This window comes from Polypterus senegalus, chromosome 4 (genome assembly GCF_016835505.1).
Source record: "Polypterus senegalus isolate Bchr_013 chromosome 4, ASM1683550v1, whole genome shotgun sequence".
NCBI lineage: Eukaryota > Metazoa > Chordata > Cladistia > Polypteriformes > Polypteridae > Polypterus > Polypterus senegalus.
The window spans coordinates 88,357,096-88,377,963 of record NC_053157.1 but is presented as its reverse complement, the minus strand read 5'-3'; the positions used below and the strand labels follow the sequence as shown (position 1 = coordinate 88,377,963).

The window sequence follows — 20,868 nt, the reverse complement described above, 5'->3', positions numbered from 1 at the left end:
GAAATAGAAGAGCCTGCCGATAGATCCATTAATCTCGAACTGCAAACGGGTACCACAATAAACATTACAAAAACCAGCATGTATTGTGAAAATTACGTAACTTGATACTCCGTAATATTTTATCCAAATAATTTAATGCATGGATTGTCATTTTGACAACAACTATTCGCGTTTTTGGTAAACTTAACAATACAATTTTAGCACCCAAGACTCATAATTAGACATTCTTTTCTAACCGCTTACACATTTAAGTTCGTCAGGACAAACCCTGAGCAATGCGCGCAGTCTGTGCAAGATCCAGATCAAGCATGCTACAAGTCAATATAAAGTGACATCTAAACAATGATGTTTTTTAAGACGTGGTACATGGAATACAGAGATAGATTACAGGTTCACTTAAAGGAAGAACATTGATATGTTGCAAATTTCATTATATTGTGCTTTGAAATTATTTAATCATTATTATTTTTGATACTGATTTTTTATAATCACCCAAATTTACTTTGATCCCGATTTAACTGTTAGCTAGAGCCGCCCAATCGAAGCTGCGCATGCGTCTTTATCAGCATGTTCCTGTAAGGTGCGCTTGGTTGTTACCAGGGAAACGTGAAATACACAATACTTGTGAACCGCAGTTGGCAGAAAAGCAGAAGTGGTAAGAAAATCGGGGGACGCGTTGTCTGGTAATAGAGCAATAGCAGAATTTTATTTTATGGTGTTGGTACAAACGCGAGTTCCATATACTGTAAGTAGAATACAGCGAGGCATTACTCGTGCAATAAGGATGACAACGTTAAAGTGTCAATTCCCCAACAAAAATGTAATGTTTACACGTGATGTTGCCTTTTTCATAAAAAAGAACGATTTATTTTCTAAAAAAAAATGTACAGTAAAGAAAAAAATAACTAACCGACCAGATTAATTACAGGCATTTTACTTGGATTTTAAAAGCGTTTCAGTAGTACTTGGAGGAACCCCACATTTTATTTCTCTAATCAATTGCCTGCTCTAAATTTCAAGAATATTTATGTACTTTCTGTGATAGGCGCCTGTAAAGTATATCAATAGGAAGATAACGTTAAATGATAGATTAGAACATAAAACTGATGTATTAATGCGTTTAATATGATCAAGGAAGATTATGTTGATTATAGTTTAACCACTTCTTGGATATTTATTGATTAATGTTTTTTAAAAAATATTTTTTATTTAGTTTTTGCCTTTTTGGGGGTAGTAACAGATCTTTTATGAACTGGCTTTGCCTTCAGGTTTCAGCAACATCTAAAATTATTTTTTGCTCTGCTTTGTTTTTTCCTATAGTTTAATACCATAGGTTAGAGGCAGGTGAATTGAAAATATGGGGAAAATGTAAGAAAAAATAAAAATAGGAGGTTACTTACATTTAACATTTTTGCTGAATTTCATATAACAGATTAATCTGAATTGTATATTTTGTGTTTCATTTTTCAAAGAAACTATGTAACAATATTTTTCTGGCATATTGCAATTGCTTTGCTAAGTGACTCCATAACAGTTAATTTAGTAAATAGGTTCTCTTAAATGTGAAAAAGTATCCAGAACTTTATGGGATAGTTTACACTTATCAATTAGTAATACAAAGTTGTTGGGGTCATAGTGCATGTCAAGGAAATTTCTCAGTTTAAAACAGACAATCCTTAAATTTATGCAGACAAGATACTTAGAAAGTTATAAAAATGTATCTAAAACGTTGTGTGGTTACAGAGATGAGACCCAACAGAGACAGTCACTAGGGCAGCTCTAAAACTGGGAAACCAAAGCCAAGCTCTGAAAGACCTTCTAGTAAATTAAATCTATAACTGCTGAACTGCCAATAGACAGAAAGTGAAATAGACATGTTATAGTAAACTCTTTGAAAGCCAGGATAAACAGCAGTTCCATGTAAAGTGTATATGATTTGATAATTGCAAAATGATGGTTTAAGCTGCAAAAATGGGTGGTCTATACCTTGTTTTCAGTGCTTCCAAGACAGGGTTCTACCCTTCATGACCCTCTCCTGGATTAAATAAGTCTTAAAATGGATAGACATTTAACTTAATAATATCACTTGTATGACCCTTGTGTCGATGAAATCCTTTGTTTACTCTGTTTAACTGTTCAACCATCCACCCATTTTCTGCTGGTTATCCTAGTTCGAATTGTTGGTAGACATCCCTTTTCCCCACCACTTCCTTCAACTCCTCCTGGGGGATACTGAGGCATTCCCAATTCCCAGGCTAACCAAGAAATATAATCTCTCCAACATGTCCTGGGTCTGCTCCAGGGTCTCCTTCCAGTTGTCCATGCCTGAAATACCTCTCAAGGTGTTTTATTTATTTAGATCCACAACAGATAATATAATGAACAGATGATAACAGATATGTGAAATACTAATAGCATTGGTATTGTAAATATTGTATGTAATAAGTTAAAGTAAACCATGGTTTGCTTTATTCTAAACCCTCCATAACTTTGTAATTGCACAAGACTACAGATCAAAGCATTATATTCAAATCTGCTTGAAGCTACCATTTTTACAGGAGGTGCTACATTATGAAATTATACATTATGCTTAAAATTCATTGACCTCAAAAATATAACCCACATATTTAGAGAATACTATAAGTCCTTAAATTCTACCCAGTTTAAAGATGACAAGAAACAATCTAATGAGTTATTTGATGCATTACAATATCTCAGCTAGATATTCTTAGTGCAGAGAAACTGGATAAACCTCTGACACCATCAGAATTACTAGACACTATAAATTCAGTCCAGTGTGGGAAAGCAGTGGGCCCTGATGGATACCCTGTGGAATTTTATAAAAAAGTTTCAATAAGTTAGTTCCACTATTGTTAGCAACATTTACTGTATTGGAGCTAGGAGCTAGAGACAACAAAATTCTATCTTAAACGTTTCGCCAAACATTAATTGGCATCTTCCCCTCAATTTCTAATGATCCCCTTATAATAATTAATTGATTAATTAAACGATACTGATAACTCTGGTAACACTCCCTCAGATATCAAATCATTTCTTAACACCCTTCCATTCCCATGTCTCACTAAGGAAGGCTTCTCTTCTAGATACTCTCATCCCTTTGCCTGAACTCACCAGGGATGGATGGGTTTCCATCTGAAACAATTTCTGCATTCTGGAAACACTTATCCATTCCCCATTTTGAGATGATCAGTGCAGCTACCTCCCCTGGCCATTTAAATACTAGTATTAATATTGCAGTTATTACATTATTTTTGAAATAAAGTAAAGACGCTACTCTGTGTTAGAGGTACAGAACCCTCCTTCTCGTTAATACAGATACAAAACTGCTAGCTAAAGTTCTGGCCCACTGCCTACAGAATGTCTTTAGCAAATTAATCCACCCCAACCAGTCTGGTTTCATACTGTACATTCACGGTTAGCTGTGGATAACATGAGAAGACTTCTGAATGTTATTAATTTAGCTCCCTCCCTTCCTAAGCCTGCTGCACTCCTTTCCCTGGATGCCTAAAAGGCTTTTGATCACATGAATTGGCAAATTTTATGGCAAGTCATGGACAGAATGGGCTTTGGTCCAAGTTTGATAAATCTGGTGAAAACTCTTTACTCCTCTCCCTCTGAAGTTCTCTTGTCTAATTCAAATATCTCACGTCCTTTTTCCATTAGTAGGTGAGCTAGGCAAGGCTGTGGTTTGTCTCCTTTACTCTTCAACCTATCTCTCAAACCACTTGCAATTGACACCCATAATTCCCAGGTACTAACTCCTATCACAATTTCAAATTCCACTCAGTTAATATCCTTATAAGCCAATGACATCCTCCTCTATCTAGGTAATGCCCCAACTGACATCCCTTGCATGCTTGAACTGTTCAGGTGTTTCAAAGCCCTGTCTGGTTACAAAATTAATTGGTCTTAATCTTCTCTCCTGCCCCTTAATGATATGTACTGTCAATTCTCCCTACCCTCTGTCATCCCTGTATCTAGTAGTATAATATTTGGGATATTTGGGAGTTGATATTACTGCCTCAATCTCAGACATATCCTCTTAAAACGATTGCTGCATCTTTGCTAATGCAAAAGCCTCCATAAACACCTGGTCCAGACTTACCCTCTCTTTTTAATCTCATTTGGCCAATACCAAAATGAATATTGTACCCCACTTCAACTTCATTAACTCAACGCTGCCACTTCCACCACCTACTAAATACAGGTCGGAAATTAGGTCATTGATCTCAAGATTCCTCGGGAATGGCAAGAGACCAAACCTTAAACATTCAACCCTGGTTAGAGATAGACTGAGAGCAGGTGTAGTGTTGCCTGACTTAGAACTATACCACTGGGCTTTCACTCTCTGCCCTATTTTGTCATGGCTATGTCCTCCCCCTCATCCCCCTCCTTGGCACCATGTAGAATCCTCCCTTGCTTTCCCATTTTCACTTCAAAATGCTCTGTTTACCTCCTTGTAGTGTAAAGCCACCAAACTTGTCTTGGGACCTATTTTGCCATACACCACCAACATCTGGCATTGTGTGGAAAAGTTACCTGCACCCTCTGGAGAATGGCACTCCCTCACTCCTATATTTCATAACCCTGCTCTTTCAAAAGGTGGCCGGCCCAATGTATTTCCTCCTTGACATCGTGCTGGAATCAGTGTGCTAGGAGATCTGTTTAATAGTTCAGGGCTTATGACGTTCCAGTCTTTACAAACATATTTTAATCCCCCTGGTCCCTGGTTTCTTTTTCTACCTTCAAGTCTGATCAGAGCTCAGGACATGTGGAATTTCCCTGACTACCCCGCTACCAAATCACTCATTACGCTCTTTGTTTTGTTCTTTCTCTCCCAAGAAAAAACCTGTCTCTACTCTCTACTCTTTACTTTGCAAAGCATCCTATAAACCTCTGCCCTTGATTTCTCTTTTGTCTAGCGACCTTTCTCCTCTCCCTTCTCTCCAATGTAAGGCTTTGTTCTAGAAACCAAAACTACCAGCTCACCCAGTTCAAAATTCCACATATACTCTATCCTACTCCTCGCAAGTGGTTTCTGATGGGCCTCACTGTTGATCCTCTCTGTCATTTATGTTCCCTTAGTTTAACTGGCACTTTTCTTCACATGTTCCAGCATTGTCCCCTAGTCTTTAATTTTTGGACACACACCTACTGTCTTCCTTTCTTTCCTGCAGTATCACTCTGTTACTTCAAAACCTTCTTTTTTTAAACCTTTCTAGGCTTCCGCTCAAATTCTCAGAATGCAAGTTATTCTGTCAGGGTACCCTGGCAGCCAGACTAATTATTGCCTCCTGCTGGAAAACACTTGAATGCATCACTGTCGACAACTTGCACTCCTTCTTCTGCAATTTTAGATTTATTACAGGTAGATACTTAGCTTCTATTCTTCCATGTTTCTTTAATGTAATATACTGACCCATAAAATCTAACACACCATAGATCTTATTATCTCTGGATGCAGAGCTGGTTGAATGGGACTACCTATTCACCATATTGCAAAAATTTGGGTTTGACCCAAATATTTGTAAATGGATCAAACTACTCTATACTAGTCCAGAAGCACCTGTTTGTTTTAACAACATTATTTCAAATACTTCAAACTGGAATGTTGGGCTCAATAAGGATGCCCCCATCAAGATTGCTCTTTGCAATCACCATTGAGCCATTGGCTATTCACTTTCAAAATGTATCCGAGATAACAGGGATTACCAAAGAAGGACTTGAACTGAAAATTTCACTATATGCAGATGATGTGGTACTGCTTTGAAGGTTGCACGGTCCAGGTCCTATTCCACTATTATTAGTAATAGTGCCAGGAATCCGAAAAAAACTTTTCTCAACTATAAATCACCTTCTAAAACCTCCTTCATTTGTTTACTCTGAGATTACCGTTGAGAAGTGCAACATGCATATTGTAACGTGCAGGCAATGCTTTCTAGCCTTGTCTGAGGGAAGGGGAGGTTTCTAATTGAGAGGGGCGGACACATCTTGTGGGGGGTGTGTTTTCTTGTTTTGGTGTGGGAGTGGGGTTCCTGGTGCGGGCTGGTAGTGAGGAGATTTCCAGACTCAACGACATTGACTCATTATTTGGTATAGGACCAATTTAACTAAAATAAAACTGAAGAGACCCTGACAGCTGCGAGTGCTCCTGTTATTATTTACCCAGAGCGCCACAATATCAATTTTTTCAAAGAAAAGGTTGATAACATTCGCTTGCACCTCTCTAACATGGACACCCTGCCTTTACCAACTGTCGATTCATTGTCTGAGATTGTTCAGCCCCTTTGCTCTTTCTCTGTTACCGCATGGGAAGAGGTGGAGGCCGTTATCAGGAAAATGAAATCGTCTACTAGTTCCCTGGACCCTTTCCCTTCAGCTATGCTGAAGGTCAACATCTCTGCTGTCTCTACACTTATCACTAGGATTATAAATCATTCTCTTTTGTCTGGTCATATTCCTTCTGTATTAAAAACTGCTGTCATCAGTCCTCTACTGAAAAAAATCCACCCTTGATCCTGAAGTTCTCTCTAACTATAGGTCCATCTTCAATCTTCCATTTCTTTCTAAAGTTCTGGAGAAAATAGTTGCAGCTCAACTTCATGATCACCTCAAACTGAATAACTTGTTTGAGAAGTTTCAGTCTAGTTTTCGCCCTGGCCATAGTACTGAAACAGCCCTGGTCAGGGTTACTAATGACCTTATAATGACAGCATATACTAGTTCTCCTTCTGTACTTACAGTATCTTTCTTGATCTGACAGCTGCTTTTGACACATTAAACCATAACATTCTCCTTCATTGCCTGCAATACACTATTGGACTTTCTGGAAATGTTCTTAACTGGTTTACATCGTACCTGACTGGTAGAACTGAGTATGTTGACTTGGGTAGCGCAAAATCCTATACCCACAATGTTACCTGTGGTGTCACACAGGGCTTTTTTTTTGGCCCTATTCTCTTCAACATCAATATGCTTCCCCTTGAAACTGTCATTGGCAGACATGGTTTATCCTTCCATTGTTATGCTGATGACACTCAGCTTTACCTCAGGACTACTCCCACCTCCTCTAATGCTCCTCTGCCAACATCTACTTTGACTACCTGCTTGGAGGAGATAGAGGCATGGATGAGGCGTAAATTTCTTCAGTTGAACAGATCCAAAACAGAAGCCATCTTAGTTGGCACACCACATCATCTTCATTCTTCTGTCATTACTGGTATTATGTTCTCTGGTCAAAACATTCCTCTTTCTATATCTGTCACTAATTTGGGTGTTAAGATGGATTCTCAACTCACTTTTGACACCCATATTAAATATCTTTGTAAATCTTCTTTTTATCATCTCAAGAATATTGCTAAACTCCACCCTATACTTACTCTGGCGGATGCAGAGAGGCTTGTTCATGCCTTTGTCTCCTCCAGGTTGGACTATTGCAATGCGCTTTTTATCGGGATTCCTGGTAAGAGTATCCAGAGACTCCAATATATTCAGAACTGTGCTGCCAGAATTCTGATGAGGGTGCGAAAGTATGACCACATCACTCCTATTTTGAAAACCCTTCATTGGCTCCCTGTTTCACTTAGAATAGAGTATAAGGTTTCCCTCCTTACTCATCAGTGTATTTATGGGCATGCCCCCCATTATTTACAGGAACTCCTTACCCGTCATACTTCTTGACGTACCCTCCTCTCTGTACACATTAACATTCTTCAAGTTCCCAGAACTAAGCTCAGCAGCATGGGTGACAAGGCCTTTTCTTCTGTGGTGCCGAGACTTACCTGATAGCCCCACAGTCGATTGATGTTTTTAAATGAGATTTAAAAACTTATCTTTTTAGAAAGATATTTTATTACTGAAGTATTTTTTTTAGGTTTTTTTTATTACTTTATTTTACTCCGTAGCACTTTGAGATTGTTTATATAAAGTGCAGTATAAATAAAATTGATTATTATTATTATTATTATTAATGTGTATTATCAGTCCCACAGACGCCTGTACCACCAGTCCTCAATGCATTAGCAGAATTTCAAAAGATATCTGGACTCTAAATTAAATTAATAAAGTCTACTTTTTCTAGTGAACTCTCTAGCACACAATATTAGACTGGACAGCTTCTCATTTATGTTAGCAAAACAGTTCAAATACCAGGGGTAAATATAATTATCTTTTTCTACAAAATTTTGCTATCTGCATGGAAAAAAATAAACAAGATATGAACAGATGGTTCATCCTCCATCTCACATTAGCAGGGATAATCAATATTTGCAAGATAAACATCCTTCCCAAACTTCTATTTTTATTGCCGATCATCCCCATATACTGTACATTAAATATAAATATAATAACCAATGTCAGCTATTTAAATAGAAGTTGCCTTTATATTAGAAATGCATGTGTATGGTGGCAATACTAAAATAAACTAGTGTACTATCCAAAGTAGTTATTCTATGATATGAATTTGTTATTATATAATAAATATTGCTCAGTAATAATGTAATTAATTTCTTGTAGATTACAAGGGTATATGGAAATAAATATTACAACAAACTAGTGAAGATCTCTTCTTTCTTGGTTGCTTGCTAATAAACTGACATCCAACCATGCCACTGGAGGGGAAAACAGATATGGAAAGGATTGGCCTTTTTAGTGAGATGGGGTACATCAGTATTGGTGACAAGTACACTACTTCTCACAACAGTAAGTAAAAATTATAAATGGTAAACAAATTGATGATTTTGTGGCTCTAGACATGTTTCACATTCTAAACAGTACATATTGTCTTCCAGGCAGCAGAGTGGCACAGTATGTTTTGTTCTTTAATCCCAAATTGAAATTGAATTTAATTTAGTCACTGTTCAGTGTAGAATTTGCAAACTCCACAAATGTCTGTGTGGGTTTTGTTCAGGTCTTCTGGTTTCCACCCAAATTCCAAGATAAACGTTAGATTGACTGGAAATGTTAAATTGACCCTTTCTGAGTGAGTATGCTTGAATCTGAGTCTAAATGTGCAATGATATCCATCTGTTATGGACTGATGTCCCACCTGCTTTTAATTACTTCTTTATATTTATTGCTACAGGTGTAAGCTTTAGCTTTTTGGAAAAATCAGCTTTAGAATATTACTAGTTTTATTTAAATAAAAAAAAAAACAATATGAGCTTAATTCTTCCATGCAATATTCCAAACATCCATTCATTTTTTAAATCTTTTAATACAGTTTTTTAGTAAGACACTGCCCTGTTGTCTGTTATATAGTAAACTCACATGCACACTCACTTCACACACCAGTTTATAGTCACCAGTTAACCTAAACTGCATGGCTTTGGATTTGGTAGAACAGCTGGCATTCCCAGAGAGAAACCCACCCATTAAAGTGTAGTACATGCAAACTCCACACAGCCATCTAGCACGGGACCCTGGAGCTGCAAAGCAGCAGTGCTAGCTTACTATGCTACCATCCATCCTCTATGAAATATTGCTGTTTAAATTTTAGAAAATAATTTACCTCATTGTTTTTACAAAAATGGTTATAAAATTCATATTACGTCAGTGAAAAACAATTTCACTAAAATGAGTTATGAACAGATAAAATATAAATTTTATGTTGTCCTCACATCAAACTCAAAAAAAGGTGACAGGGTAAAAAATAAGAAAAAAACTATGGCTTTCTGCATGAAGATAAAATTGCCAATGTTTGTTAGAAAATGCATCCTTGACAAGCTTAGTGTACTTAGATCCCAAACTGCGTAATTGTATCCGATGTTTTTTACTTCCTATGGGAAACATGTTACATTAATTCACATAAAATTCCATCTGCCATGTATCTGTACAACTCCATCTGTAATACTTTGGTTTACTATAGGGTATCAGCTATTCAGTGTAGTTTAGTGAACTGTAATCTGCAACTTAATTAGCTTGCTTTTGTCAAAATTATTTGTATAAATTAAAAAAGGCAGCAGCCCTGGCATTGTTCCATGAGGGACATTACTTTTAACATTACCTAATTCGGAAAAATTTCTTTGCACCATAACTCTTTACTTTCTGTATTTCAGACAATTTTTCACCTATTTGCACAGTACACTTTTAAATGCCACATCAATATGGTTGATGCTGAAAAGCTTTCATGTCAGAGCTTATCAAAAGCCTCTGTAAATCAGGATAAATAATATCATATGCCTTTCTCTACTCATATCCATTCTCACATCATATAGAATTCTAGCATATTGGTGATCGCTTTATCTAAATCCATGCAGACAGCGTACTAAAATGCCTGAGCACTTATTTATATAATGGGAAGATATTTGCCTTTTCTAAACTGTAAGGATTTTCCCAGTGTTCAGTGAATTATGAAACCTGCACATTAAGGATTTATATACAACATGTACTCAGTATTCAAAAATGAACTCTGAAGACTACATGCAATTGCATTCTAGCACATATTTGTTATTAGCACTCCTTGATTTATGGTGTTCAAACATATGAGTTAGTTTTAAATTTTCAAACATGAATAGTAATTCTACCTTTCGGCCAAAAAGTTTCAAACGACAATATCCGGGTCTGGTTTTAATCTTGAATCTTGTAAATTTGTTTCATTCACTTTCTTTTTGTATTTAAGGGCCATTTAATGTGTCTGCTTCAAAAAGTAAGCAGATGTTGTCAGGATCCACAAAGAAGAAATCAGCTCTTCAAGTAGGCTATTTTGATTCACAGTTTAAAAGGATTTATGAAAAAGAAGCTTATTCAGATCCCTTAAAATTAAGAAGACAACAAAAACTGCAAGAATCAAAAAAGAACATAGGGAAAGCTTTTCTTCCCACCAATGGAGAGAAAACACCGTAAGTTAAAGCACTTATTTTGGGGTTGAAAATAAAACTAATAATTGTATTTTTATTAGATGAATGGTTTGAAAATATGGTAACTGATTTGCTTCTGAATCCTAAGCATTCCTTTTATTGGTATTATGTATTATAAGTTGCACATTATCATTCTTTTTTTCTCTTATTTTTATACATTTCAACATGCTACCTTGTAATTTTTAAGCTCAGGGAGTGGTAACCACTTTGGAACCTTTGGTGGGCCTGTCCAAGCTATGAGTGCATTACAAATACCAAAGAAGCCTTACAAATCACCGGGAAAAAATTTTCTAACAAACCCTTCAAAGCTGGGGACAGGATATGGGTGAGTACATTTTCATTTGACAGATAATTCAAATAATTAGAAAATATATCGCTTTTGTACATTTGAAAATGTGGTGCTCATTCTATTTTTTCAGGTATCCTAACATTACGTTGTCAAAGCAGTACTCTTATTCTGCAGACCCATATGAAAGAGCAAGAGAACTGAGTAAGGTACAGTAATGCTGGTTAATAACAAGAAACAAGAAGAATCCAACTACAGAGCTGCAGATCCAGAAGTCACCGCAGTTTGGATAAGTCATAACAGTTATTGACTGAAGTGACATTACCTCATGTCTATACTTCACGCTAACCACACAAACTCCTAACCTTAAGTTACCTCTAATCTTATTTCTGTCAACAAACTGTGGTCAAAAACTGTGGTGACTTGTCCAAACTGTGGTGATGTATGGCTCTGCGGCTCTGCAGTTGGATATTATCGGAGAATGGAAGACTGTTTACAAACAACACTGTAAAAAATATTGTGTTCTTCATCATTAGAACTTTTAATTGGTTCAACAAGCTGTAAAAGTTGGCCAAGATATTTTAATGCTGATTCTTGTAAAATCATAACTTTACAATTCAAGCTAACTCATATATTTAAATATATATAAATCTATTTTCCATATTAGGATTTTAAATTTAAAAAACAATAAAATTACTTACAAAACTTTTTTTTTGTTGGAGTTACAAATTTTAAATATTAAATTCTGTATTGTCATTGCAATACATCATGTTCCTAAGCCTGAATTCACTAATGTATACAATAGATTATCAAGGTATATATTTATTAACTTTAAGTGCACATTTAAAATCTTAAAAAAGACTTTTTAAAAAAATGAAAAGTCACAATTATCAAGACTACAGTCAGATAAAGTAGGACTCCACATGCTTTATTATCTTCCTTCTTTTTGGAATGCAACCAAACCTAAGATCCAATTGCATATGCAATGAACTCTCCATAGAATAAAACAGTGCTTTATCAAGTGATGGCTCTTTGAATAACCACACAATCCAGTAAAGTGCCATTTTAAAATTTTTTTAAGAGTGTACATAAACAATTAAAACATGGAAATAAATATTTTTTAAAACTTTTGTTTCTTAAATAATTTACATGAAACGTCTTACCACAAGAAGTGTATCACCTATAAACATAAAGTTCTTTATTGCAATGACATGGTCAACATAAAACTACTCTCATTTTAGCAGGTCAAGATACTTTCATATAATTACTTTAAAACACTCTTTTAGTTTGCCACCCAGAAGCAACTGGCAACAAAGGTACATTTGGTGATACCTGCTCTGATACTATGAAAAAAGTTACTGTTGACAATACCATGGTAAAAAACGCACTATATTACAAGAATAAAAATTGTTTATTACAATATTTTGTTTTTCTCCAAATAATATTATACAACAAACCTTTGTACTCAAATATCAACAAACAGAGATATTTGTCTTAGGAACATATATATACAGAAAATATATTATAAAATCCATATAATATTGCACAGCACTTCACTTTGGTATGTACTGCTTGAAACCTCATCTTCCTTTGAATCCATGGAGAGATTCATCCACTGTGCACCCAGTTCCTGGAGTGTCACTTGTCATCGGCTCTTCACTGGGCCCTCATGGTTGAATCATCAAAGCATAGACAACACATAAGAAACAAAAAAATCCATCCATCCATTTTCCAACCCTCTATATCCTAACCACAGGGTCATGGGGGTCTGCTGGAGCCAATCCCAGCCAACACAGGGAGCAAGGCAGGAAACAAACCCCGGGCAGGGCGCCAGCCCACCATAGGGCACACACACACACCCCAGGCACACACTAGGGACAATTTAGAATCGCCAGTGCACCTAACCTGCATGTCTTTGGACTGTGGGAGGAAACCAGAGTACCTGGAAGAAACCCACGCAGACACAGGTAGAATATGCAAACTCCACACAGGGAAGACCAGGGAAGTGAACCCAGGTCTCCTAACTGTAAGGCAGCAGCATGGTTTCTCTTTGACAATATTTTTCATTGGTATTCTCCTGACATATTTTTGCTTCTGTGACCACACATATCCATCTTTTCCAAGAATTTCATGACTGTCATCATTTTGTTCCTCTTCTGAATCTGATTCACTTGCACTTAGTTCTCTGTGGGAGTCTGACTCTTCATTGAGATTGGGATCGCTTTCATCAGCTCAAGCCATTTTCAGTATCATGCTCATGTTCACTGTAGAAGTCACTTAGGTCACTTAAAGATGCCAGAATGTTTTTGTGCGAGAATACCTGTTGTTTTGCCATTGTGTTACGCTGTGTATGTCACAGAACCTTGAAATAAGAAGAAAATGCCTATACTGTATTATATGGAAGATACTATGGGGTCCATTTGACCACAAATGCAAATAAACATAAATAGAAAATAAACAGAAAGACATGAAAACTAGTGAACATGTGTCACATTGTTAGGAAGACCTTATGAAAAAATATGTGAAAGGCGAGGTCAATAATTGTGATAGGTTCAAAACAAACATGGGTCAAAGAGGAGTGGGGTCACAGAGACTTCCTATAAATGCAACAACAACAACATTATTTATTTATATAGAATATTTCCATATAAAGAATGTAGCACAAAGTGCTTTACAAGATGTACAGAGAAAGTTACAGGAAATGAAAAACAAATAAGATTAGGTAAAGATAATAATGAATAAATAGCAAAGAAAAAAATAATAAAAATAAAATCCATACAGTCGTATGAAATGGATATATAATTAGTAGAAGAGTAACATCCTTACATGCAATGTCATAATGTACGTCTTTAAAGATAAGTTTGGTGGACAGCAGAACAGAAAACAAAATCTCAGTTACACTGGAGAGAAGCAAACAAAATCTGCAAGGATTCCAAGGCCAAAAGACTGCCCAGCTCCCACTGGGCAATCTACCTAACATAAATGTGCTTAAATCATTCCTCATTATTTCCAGGCTTCATATGAAAGGATTCAATGGAGTCGGTCTCGTCGACAGCTGGGGCACCAGCCTTCATTCCAGCATCACAGGTGGCTGCATGGTGCCTTGATCAGTTGGTGGTGGTGCAGATCGCCACCACAGAAGAACCAGAAAAGATAGCAGAGAAAAGTAGAGATTATTAAAAATTGTAAATCCCTGAAAAATATAATAATTCTATGCATATAGTCTATTAAGATTAAATTTAAAAAGTAACTGTATAAAATTCAAATTAAAAATATGGGTTTTTAATTTTTTTTTTTAAATGCTTTATAGTATTAGGATGGCATATCTCTAATGGTAAAGTATTCCAGATTTTTGGTGCATAATGGCAAAAGGCCACCTCACCACTTCTTTTAAGTTTGCCACTTGGAATTATAAGCAAATCACCATTAAAAGATCTAAAGTGATGTGCTGGAGTGCAGGGAGAATTTATTCCAAAATATAGGAAAAGACAAGATTATTTAAGTCTTTATATGCCATTAGTAGTATTTTAAAGCCAATTCTAAATGACATCATTGTAACAATATCAAAACTGGAGGGATGTGCTCAGATTTTCTTTTTCTAGTTAAGACTCTGGCTGCTGCATTCTGCACTAATTGCAACCAATTGATGTCTTTCTTAGGTAGTCCAGTTAGGAGTCCATTGCAGCAATTTAGTCAAAAAAAAAAAGCAAAAGCAAAACGAGAAATATTCAAGTGGCTAGCTGAAGTTTAACATTCTGGTCTTCTCTTGAATCCAGCTTTTCACCCACTTGCCTTGTAAAAACTGCACTCTGACAGGGGTGTCAAACTCCAGGTGTCTGTTTCAGCAGTTTTCTTAATTATTTTCTAGTTGAGAAAGGAACCAACTTCTTTTGCCTTCAATTTGAATTACTTGCATTTTTTTAAGATTCAAAACCCTGTATTGTTCATTTTTTAAAGAAAAAAAGTGAAGGTCTGGTAAATATTGATCTGTTCTGGTCCTCAAAACATTTTGATGTTCTCAGAAAAAAAAAATTAGGAATTCTGAAACCTAAAGAGTAAGTTTTTTACAATAAAAGCAAAATATGGCTTTTCATTAGCATTATGGTGCAGCGTTGCGACACCCACCACCTGATGAACCACCTGGATTGGGACCTAAGTGCAGCAGGTGAAATCTCAGCACCACACTGGAACAGTGTGAGGTCTTATACGGTGGCTGGAATGCCAATTCTGCCACCAACCCCCAAGTTTTTCCCTGTAAGTTGGAGGACCTGCTTTCAGGGCTGGATGCAGGTTAATGACATACCCAAGGCAAAGTAATTGCAGGTTAAGGGCCTTGGCGACGGGCCCAGTGGAGTAGACTCAATTCTAGCATTTTACAGGATTCAAAATGGCATCCTTCCAATTACCAGCGCAGATCCCTAGCCTCAGAGCCACCATTCGCTATATTAGCAGTAGTAGCCCTAGCAGCAGTAACTGGTCACATCTTAAGAATGTGACTTAAATGAAAAGATGCTGCTACTGTGGGATCTTCAAGATGTGAGTTTGACACCACTGTGCTAAGATAACAAGAACAAGCTCAATTGGAGTGATATTTTGATCTTTTTAAGTAATATAAGTCTCAATTTTAACTTCAACCTTCACAATTAGTTCTATGTTTGCTCCAAACGTTTATAATATAATTATAGCAAATAGCATAACCTATAAAAGTTGCACAAATTTAGTTTGTTAAGTTTCTGCAACTTTATCAACTTAGGGGTTTCTATAGTGAACTGATCCAAGCAGTGCCAGTGCTATTATTTTGCATCCTAGGCCAAGCTTATTAGTGCACCAACTGACTGTTCGATAGCTAACCCATTTTTCCTCCTCTTATAATATGTGTCCTACACAAATGCATAATTCACCTTAATGGTGGTGCTGGACCTGGATCCAAGAGTTCAAAGCTGTCTCCAATGTTTATAGTTCACAATTATATGAAAAAGTCTGTAGTTATCCTTCAGCGATGAAGGAAATGGTATAACAACCTCCCATTGGACAAGGACACAATTTTAATGGTTTGTTACTTTATGGTATCGCTTTAATAACCTGTCAGTGGCTGAAGAATATTGCTTGTTTAGCCAAAAAAAATAACATTTTATTTTTAATTGTATACAGGAAGTCAACAAGAATATGTTCATTTAATTTATGGATGAGTCTAATATTTTGCAAGTATCATCCTTACGTTTTGTTGGTACTGTCTAAGACAATGTGATATAGTCATCTTTCTCTTTAGAGTTAACTTGACATGCATAAGTATTTTGACATATAAAATGGAGATACACTATGTAGTCTTAATTTAAATTTTCATGTACTGCAAGGAACAATGAGAGCTATGAAACACACATCTGCATATATATTGAATATTAATATTTTTGCAATATATTGGATTTTTAAAGTTTAATGACCTAACTTATATTATTTTAGTACCATTGCTTTGCATCTAGGTACATACTACTGAATATAACTAACCGTCATATGGGGCCATTTTAGAAGAAAAAAACAAGTTACATAGGTTAATTTAAATGTGGTGTAAGTTGTGAGTGACAATAATGCAAAGGATTAGTTTTAAATATACTTTAATTGATTCATAAACTCAACATATTACAGTATATCACTTTTCTTGTGTTGATTCCTCAGCTGTCTGTTGGATTAACCGATAACTGTCTTGAAATATGTTTTCCAGAAAGATTTTCTTTCTCACAAAACTATGTACAAAGGTGGTGCATTTCGTTTGAACCTTCATCCAAAGGACTTTTTCGATGCAAATCCTTATAAAACTGATAAGCATTTTCCACCTGTTAGTAAGAGTCTGGACAGAAAGAAGGATGTAAAACCATTTAAACCAAGTTCTCCTGCCAAACAGGTAAGGTTTGTGCCCTAATATCTGATTTTTTAACCATGTTTTCAACAATCTTAGAAATCCCTTTCAACCTCAGTTCACATGACAGAGAGTAGCAAAGTTTGGAAGAAACAGAGAAGTGAGCATGTGCTGGATAGCCTAATATAACAATGAGCCTCATAAAGGTGAAACAGCTACATTCAAAACCCATTTGGGAGAAGGATGATGTTTGGAAGGTTCACAAGCATCAAACTATTGCTACTGAATTCCTTTCCACCATTCCCAAAACACTGATGGCAAGAGCAGACAACTAGAACAAAAAGTGTAGTAATGCCATCCACGATTTTGATGCAAACAACAACATTTATGTACCTTGACAACAGAGTGATAATGACCCCTTTTCCCAATGGACACCCATGCTCCTTAACAAGCTACTTATATTTTACACCTGTACGGAGTATGCACAAACACAGATATTGATGTAAATTTTTAAAGATGAAGAAAAAAATTAAAAGCAGTCTGATGATATAAGGATAGATGCTCAATTGTATTGTTTTAGTCAAGTTTGTCTTGATACTAGAGAATGGGTATCAGATTTATATAGCTGTCTTAAAGCTATTCCAAAAACAAGAAAACAAATATAACTCACCAAACAAGGTCAACCCAAGAGCAACTGAGCCTTATGAAGAAGCCCCAAAACCTTTTCTCCATGGGCATTCACTTGTTCATTAATATTCTGGGTGGCCCCATCAGAATAGTGAAAATTAATGGATACAGTTCGCTTTTGTTTATTTTATTAGCCCTGATAGCTGCCTCATAATTTCTGCCACTGTCTTTTATCCTTTTTGTTAACAGTAGTCATTAAAAAATTAAATAAATCCTACTGTCTGTGGCTTTGTGGGCTTTTTAGCAGGGGACCAATAGCTATGTTAACTATGGACACTTCAATTCAGGGCTTGCTGTCACAGCACAACCTGCTGTTTGACACTCCTTGTCACTACCATTAAATAAAGTGAAGCAGCACAACTTTGTTTTTTTCACCAGCTGATTCTTGACAAAGTGAATTAGTGAGATCACAAGTGGGGATTTTCTTATTTCTTGCTTATATGTGTGGCAGATAATAAATGGTCTACTCTATACATCAATATCAACAGTGCTAAAATATCTATTAAAGTGTCAAAGTAACACTTAAAAGTCAACATATGGAAAAAGTGGGCCCATATATTCATACTAAAAATGTAATTTAACACTGCAGATTTTGCTGTGCATAGTTGCTATTTTATGCATTGTTAGGCAATAATACACATACTAAAAATTATGAAACATTTCTTATATTCAACTGTTAAATTTAATGAGGCTGGACTTGCCAGTGAAACTAGAAGGTGTATTCATCAAATGAGCACCCTCGGCTCAAATTTCCGTAAGTCTGGAAAAAGTTAATGCAAATCTATAACTCACAGTACATTCCATGTTTCACTGCAGAACTTAGAGCTTTTCTTGCTAATGAAGTTTGGAATCTTAATCTTTCACCATCTTGCCATTAATAAAGATTTTCATGGAGATATTATACCATCTGTGGTAAATGTTCAGGATATGTTGAATCTGTTCTGTATTAAGCAACTAACAAACATTTAAAGCATACTTTATTTAAATAAAGTAATTACGTTATTTGATTTGTTGCAGGTTGGTGGGATGAAAGCAGGAACCTTTGATCCATATCCATCCCATTCTGCAGATCACTACACAGTGAAAAGGCCAAAAAGTATAAACACCAACAAGGCTGGAATAATATTTCACCCAACCCCTGGACCCAAGAGCATGCCAGTTCGAAGCATTCTGAATGCTAATGTTCTTAAGTAAGAATATTTTCACATAATGTGATTTATTTTATATCCAGTGATGTAATTCACAGCAAAGTATGAATACTCTGATATAGTTTCTATATTCATTTCTTGTCTGGTCAGTTAAGAAAGTGTGATTAGCTCAATAACACTCCACTTTGATATATTATCTGTACTTCAATGATCTCCTGCAAACATTCATACAAGGGGTCCTGCACTGAACTAGAGAATGAATAAAACTAATTGAATGACTTAAAAAGCCAATCTAGCTGTCTGGAGTGCCAGCTTAAGTACGGAAACCTGGGATGTCAAGGAAGATGAATTCTTAAAAGATTTCTCTACCTCTAGGTTTGGAGGGGTATTATGTCTTTTTTAACTAGAATTCTGTGTGGAAAGTTTTAGGAGATATACAATATTATCCTAAGTAAAAAAAATCTATTGTTTGCACTTTTTTACAGGTCTGTTACACCAGCAAATTATACAAGTATATCAAGTATAATGTCGTATTGAATTCTGCTTGCCAAATCTCTATGCCCAACTGACTCATTATGGAGTTGCCACAAATATTCACTGAAATCTGCAAGCTCCCAGACATATGTCTAGCAACATGTAATAAATTTCGGAAAGAATGTAAAGAGGAATTTGGTAATTCCATTATTTTGTATTTATTTCATGTATTTAATTTAAATTACATATATTTCAGAATATACTGTATGTCCTTGACTTCTTTGCATTTTATTTCTTTCTCCTTCTTATCATTGTCAACTCAATTCTATCCAAATTTCCTAAAATTGATGATTTTCATATTGTTTTCTTTTACATTTTTAAGTGGTTGTTAACTCATCATCAAAACTTAAGTGCTTAACGATGTGCTCATGTTTACACAAGTTTCTATAGGCTAAAAAGTTTCTGATGTTAGCTAGACTTGTCCTTGGAGAAGTACAGTTTAAATTTTTTAATAAAACATATTTCTTTTCCTGAAAATGCTGTTTACTTTGGTTGCATATTTTCAGTTTCAGACAGAAACAGCATTTAAGTAAAGAGGTCAGTCTTATATTTTTCATCCAATTTCTGACCCATGTAATTACTTTTAAGTTGTGGAGAGCTAGTACCTATCTTGTCAGTATTGGTCACCCTAACCCTAACCATCTCCAGATTTGGTACCAGACTATCTCTAGCCTCACTAACGCTCACTTCCACTGTGCCATTTTTAGAGAACCTGTATCTATTTGGTATGTCAAAGGAACTCCAGAGTACCTGGTAGAGAATCCATACAGATATATGGAGGATATGCAAGTGTGGTGTCCAAGATGAGATAAGAACCCATGTACTAAGCACTGCACCTCTTTATCACCCTTATCCTGTGTTTTACCCAATTCATATAAAAGTTACCATTTAATCATTTTCATATTAACCTTAACTGACAGCATATTTTTGTGAGTAAATGTTAGCCATGAATGAAACATGAGTATAGTACTACTAGTGTTTTTGTAATTTTAAGAAGTAATCAGTGCAAATTTTTATGTCAACTTGAATTTTTCTCCATCTTCAAACAGACTTGAAGATCTACTAGTGCTGCAAGTAGAATAATTGTTTTAACATATACTGCTCAAAAGAATTAAAGGAACACTTTTTAATCAGAGTATAGCATAAAGGCAATGAAACTTATGGAATATTAATCTGGTCAGTTAAGTAGCAGAGGGGGTTGTTAATCAGTTTCAGCTGCTGTGGTGTTAATGAAATTAACAACAGATGCACTAGAGGGGCAACAATGAGATGACCCCCAAAACAGGAATGGTTTAACAGGTGGAGGCCACTGACATTTTTCCCTCCTCATCTTTTCTGACTGTTTCTTCACTAGTTTTGCATTTGGCTACAGTCAGTGTCACTACTGGTAACATGAGGTGATACCTGGACCCTACAGAGGTTGCACAGGTAGTCCAACTTCTCCAGGATGGCACATCAATACGTGTCATTGCCAGAAGGTTT

At 35.9% G+C, this 20,868-nt stretch overlaps 1 protein-coding gene across 1 annotated transcript; it reads left to right on the top strand.

The window, feature by feature from the left end:
• The first annotated feature begins 570 nt into the window (after positions 1-570).
• Positions 571-19,555, top strand: c4h4orf47 (chromosome 4 C4orf47 homolog). The gene is made up of 8 exons (XM_039750992.1): positions 571-655; positions 8,536-8,721; positions 10,640-10,859; positions 11,065-11,202; positions 11,297-11,372; positions 16,883-17,062; positions 18,722-18,894; positions 19,338-19,555. Exons 2-8 carry the CDS (start codon positions 8,625-8,627, stop codon positions 19,387-19,389), a joined length of 936 nt encoding a protein of 311 aa, XP_039606926.1. The 5' UTR covers positions 571-655; positions 8,536-8,624; the 3' UTR covers positions 19,390-19,555.
• Positions 19,556-20,868: the final 1,313 nt, after the last annotated feature.

Excerpts from the sequence above, each read along its gene's own strand:
- c4h4orf47 (XM_039750992.1), top strand. The coding sequence starts at position 8,625 with ATGCCACTGGAGGGGAAAACAGATATGGAAAGGATTGGCCTTTTTAGT. Across the intron at positions 8,722-10,639 it reads GTACACTACTTCTCACAACA|GGCCATTTAATGTGTCTGCT; the intron begins GTAAGTAAAAAT and ends TTTGTATTTAAG. Across the intron at positions 17,063-18,721 it reads CAAGTTCTCCTGCCAAACAG|GTTGGTGGGATGAAAGCAGG; the intron begins GTAAGGTTTGTG and ends GATTTGTTGCAG.